The following is a 3,675-nucleotide window of genomic DNA, read 5'->3' as shown; positions in this document are numbered from 1 at the left end:
TGCTGAACCATTGCCTTCTGACTCTGCTGGAGGCTGGAGTGAGAAGAGTTGTTGTGAGGAGGTTGCCATGATCCTCTGTCCTTGGCTTCCCCTGTTCCACCTATCCCCTTTGTGCCATTGTCCCAGCTCTGCTGTGACAAAGCCCACCCCAAGGTTCCAGATCTTTGCTCTGAGCATACCTGCAGCAGCAGCTCCCTCAGCCTGTGCAGCTGTGACTCCAGCTGCTTGTTGTGGTCCTCCAGGATCTGCATCCGTGTCTCCAGGCGGCTCTTGTGCTGCCGGAGGATTCGTGCTTCTGCCAGGAGCTCGTCGTTACGTGGGTCTTGCACTGATTCGGGAGAGCCTGTAGCCAAGGTTGGGGACTCCACTGCCTCATCATGCTGCCATTTCAAACGTCTCAGCTCTCCCTGGAGGATCCTGCGGGACAGCCCAGGTCAGCATCCCCACAATCCTTCCTAGAGACTGCTGGAAACACCCGGGAGCTGCACACTGGGGATGGCCCATGACTCAGACTAAACTTTGCCATTTGTGAAGCTTAAGGGCCAGGATGCTGCACTGCAGAGTGGCCTGTCTGTGGTTTTACCCTGCTCAGGGAGTTCACAGGTATGCAACCACTTCCCAAGGGGCTGAAAACAAGGGCAGGGAAAGCATCACCTCCTCCTGAGCTGATCTGCCCTGCCTAGAGCCTCACCCCATGTGGTCCAGAGCAGCACTACCACTGCTCATGAGGGGCTCAGGGACAAGAAAGACAGAGTGCCCTGGGGTCACTTCAACTAGTTTGGGATTCAGGAGGGGAACAGGTTCTGGGGATGTGGGAAGAAACATTTTGGGAGAACAGAGTTATCTCCCTTCCTTGGAGAGCACACCCTCACTGAGTTTTAGTGGTCAGCTTAGACACACTCCAAACCTTCCCCCTCAGCATCTGCAATCCCCTCCTCCAGACCCAGCTGCATCCCCTGGCTCCACTCTGAGCTCCACAAGGCTTCTCCAGTCCCTTCTCCCCTCTCAGGCTATAACCCCCACTTTCAGAGTTGCCCCTGTCTCTACCTGTTTTCATCCTCTAAGTGAGCCAGCACTCGCTCCAGCTCTCCCTTGTCATCCATGTTGAGGCTTCCTGGAACCTGCTGGCTGCCCCCAGGCTCTCTGTCGGTGATAGGGCTGGAATGGCGCAGCAGGTACTGGTCCTCGTCCCTGTTCCAGCAGGTGGAGAAACACCTTAATTAGGGAAATCATGGGATTTGTGTGCCCTTGGGGAAGGACAGCACAGAGGGAGGCAGTTTCAAAGGGGAGCACCTTCTGGCTGCTCCAGGCCTGGAGCTCAGAAGGGGCTCAGCATCCCTGGTAGCTGGGGGTGCCCGAGAGCCTCTCACTCAATGGGACTGGGAAGGAAAGCATTTCTGTACCCTGGCTAGGCGTGGATAGAGCCACAGGAGCCCTGACTCATCAGGAGGTGAGGAGAAAGGAAAGGAGACAGAACTCACAGGCTGTCATCAGGGGACAGGCTATCACTGAAGAAGGAACAGTTCTGGCTTTCCATCTCTGCAAGCCTGGAGGGAAGAGAAGAAGGTTGAAATACAGTCAGAGACACCCTGAATGTCTGCTCAGTGCACCCTACTTAGGGCAGCCCCTGCAAGACTCCCCTCTGGCAGGGTCTGCCACCTGGCCTGCACCAATCTGCCCCTCTGCACAGGCTCTGAAGAGTTTTGCCTTTTAAAAAACCAAAGTACACTGCTGGGTGTAAGTCTCTGGAATAAAGAGCTGCTGCTGTGCAGTTGGCTCAGCCTCCTCTCTCACAAGCAAAGGAAAGAGGTGTAAGAATTCCAGCTCCAGCCTAGGGGCCTGAGCTACAAGTACAGGCTCCCTGTACTCCTTGGGTCCACACAGTGAGGGCAGAGACACCACAAACCACAAGGCAGCAGCAGTGGGAAGCTGGCAAACAGTTCTGGTGGGGACACAGACAGAGCAGAACAAGACACCGAGGGATGTGCCTGGTGAGAATCATATCCAGCAGCTCCTACTGGGGAGAGCAGGACAGTACACGGAGGCTGCTGCATCCCCGAGACATCTGCTGTCAAAGGCATGGTCTTTGCTGCCAATTTACACAGCATCAGCCATGTCCCAGGCAGGTTTGCCTGGCCCTGCAGCGTGCTGGGAAGGGTGGAGGGGTCTGTGACCATACATCTGCCCCAAAAGCTGCCCCCCCATACCCATCAGGGTCATGCTCTGTGCCCAGGCAGGACAGCAGAGCCCAGTGGTGGTACCTGCTGGCAAAGTGCTCGATCCGGGAGTGTGTGTCGGCGTGTGGCAACATCGGGGAGGAGGCTGGGCTGCAAGAGATGCACACTAGTCAGCAGGGCTTGGGAGAGGCTCATCTCACCGGGCTGAGAAGAGCCAGGGACAGGCTGGAGAGGGAGGCTGAAATCTCTGTTCCTTCGAGAACAAGGTGTCATATCACCCTCCGAGCAAGTGCTCCTCCAGCCCTCCCCCACGAGCCCTGTATGAGCTGAGGTGCTCCTTCCATCCACAGAATTCATGTCTCATTCTGGGCCCAAAGACAAAACCCAAGGCACAGCCAACTCACGTCTCAGAGAAGTCAGCCTCGAGCACAGACTGGACGGGCAGGTAACCCCTCTGTGGGTGCTTGCTGAAGTACTGCTTGGACCGAAACTTGTTCTTCAGTGTCGTGGCAAAGTCTCTCATGTTCTCACTGGATGTGGTCTGCAGAGACCCAAATATGACAAAAGTGCTGCTTAATGGAAAGTGGGGGACCACAGCTCAGTACCCACAGGAAAGACCGCTCAGGCTGGGCATGAGCTCCATGGGGGAAGAGGAAGATAAAACTGAGGAAGCAAGGAGGGCACACAGCAGCTCTGTCAGTCATGGGGCCTGGCACAGGGCAAGCTGGGCATTGGGGACCATGCATCCTGCTCACCATGAGCCCCAGAAGAACAGGGACACAGGCAGCCTCCAGCATGCAGAGGGTACGAAACTACACAAGGGCTTCGCTTGTGGGGCTGCACCAGCCTAAATATCACAAGGCTGCTGCCATCGACGGGACCTGCTCTGAGCCAGGCCGTCCCAGCCCAGCCCAGCTCCATACCGGGGTGTAGTACTCCATGATGGGGTAGTGCAGCTTGTTGCCCTTGCTGGCTCGCCCGGTGAGGAAGCAGGTCTGGCAGATATCCACATTGAACTGCTTCAGGCTCCGATACCTGGAGAGGTCAAGAGGCCATAGAGATGCACTGGAAGTCATCAAAAACACGTGTTTAAAGCCCAAGAAGAGGTCAGTGGGAGGGGACAGAGGTGGCCTGTGTTGCTCTAACACCCCTGATGTTAGAGCAACAGTGCTGATGGCTGAAGTCCCCAGAAAAGCAGCCTGATCCTTCCCCTTAGCTGGCACCTGCTCTGCCCTGCCTGAAACACTGCTGGCTGCAGAGCTCCAGGCTCCCCCAGGAGCACAGAGCAAACTCAGCTCTTCCTGCAGGACACCACGCGCTCCCCTTGGGGCCAGGGTCCCATATCACAACCCTTACCTGAACCCTTTGATGGGGCACTGCCGGCAGACGGAGCACTTGGTCTGGTGCTTCACCTGCTCGGCCATGGTCACCCGGTGCAGCACCGCCAGCCACACCATGGACTGTGGCTCCAGGTTGGCCCACCCCAGGAACTGAGACG

At 56.8% G+C, this 3,675-nt stretch overlaps 1 protein-coding gene across 1 annotated transcript in view; it reads right to left on the bottom strand.

Annotated features, from left to right (window-relative positions):
• Nucleotides 1-3,675, bottom strand: part of DRP2 (dystrophin related protein 2) — a 27,271-nt gene that overhangs the window by 919 nt on the left and 22,677 nt on the right. The window contains exons 15-22 of the mRNA XM_017737492.1: nucleotides 3,534-3,667; nucleotides 3,101-3,212; nucleotides 2,582-2,718; nucleotides 2,262-2,327; nucleotides 1,482-1,547; nucleotides 1,048-1,191; nucleotides 180-417; nucleotides 1-33 (exon numbers count right to left, since the gene is read on the bottom strand). Coding sequence (XP_017592981.1) covers nucleotides 1-33; nucleotides 180-417; nucleotides 1,048-1,191; nucleotides 1,482-1,547; nucleotides 2,262-2,327; nucleotides 2,582-2,718; nucleotides 3,101-3,212; nucleotides 3,534-3,667 — 930 coding nt within the window. The remainder of the gene's footprint in view (nucleotides 34-179; nucleotides 418-1,047; nucleotides 1,192-1,481; nucleotides 1,548-2,261; nucleotides 2,328-2,581; nucleotides 2,719-3,100; nucleotides 3,213-3,533; nucleotides 3,668-3,675) is intronic.

The sequence above is a fragment of the Corvus brachyrhynchos genome, unplaced genomic scaffold, assembly GCF_000691975.1.
Source record: "Corvus brachyrhynchos isolate BGI_N302 unplaced genomic scaffold, ASM69197v1 scaffold346, whole genome shotgun sequence".
NCBI classification, from domain to species: Eukaryota; Metazoa; Chordata; class Aves; order Passeriformes; family Corvidae; genus Corvus; species Corvus brachyrhynchos.
Note: the sequence above shows the minus strand (reverse complement) of the source record. Positions and strands in the feature narration are given on the sequence as shown.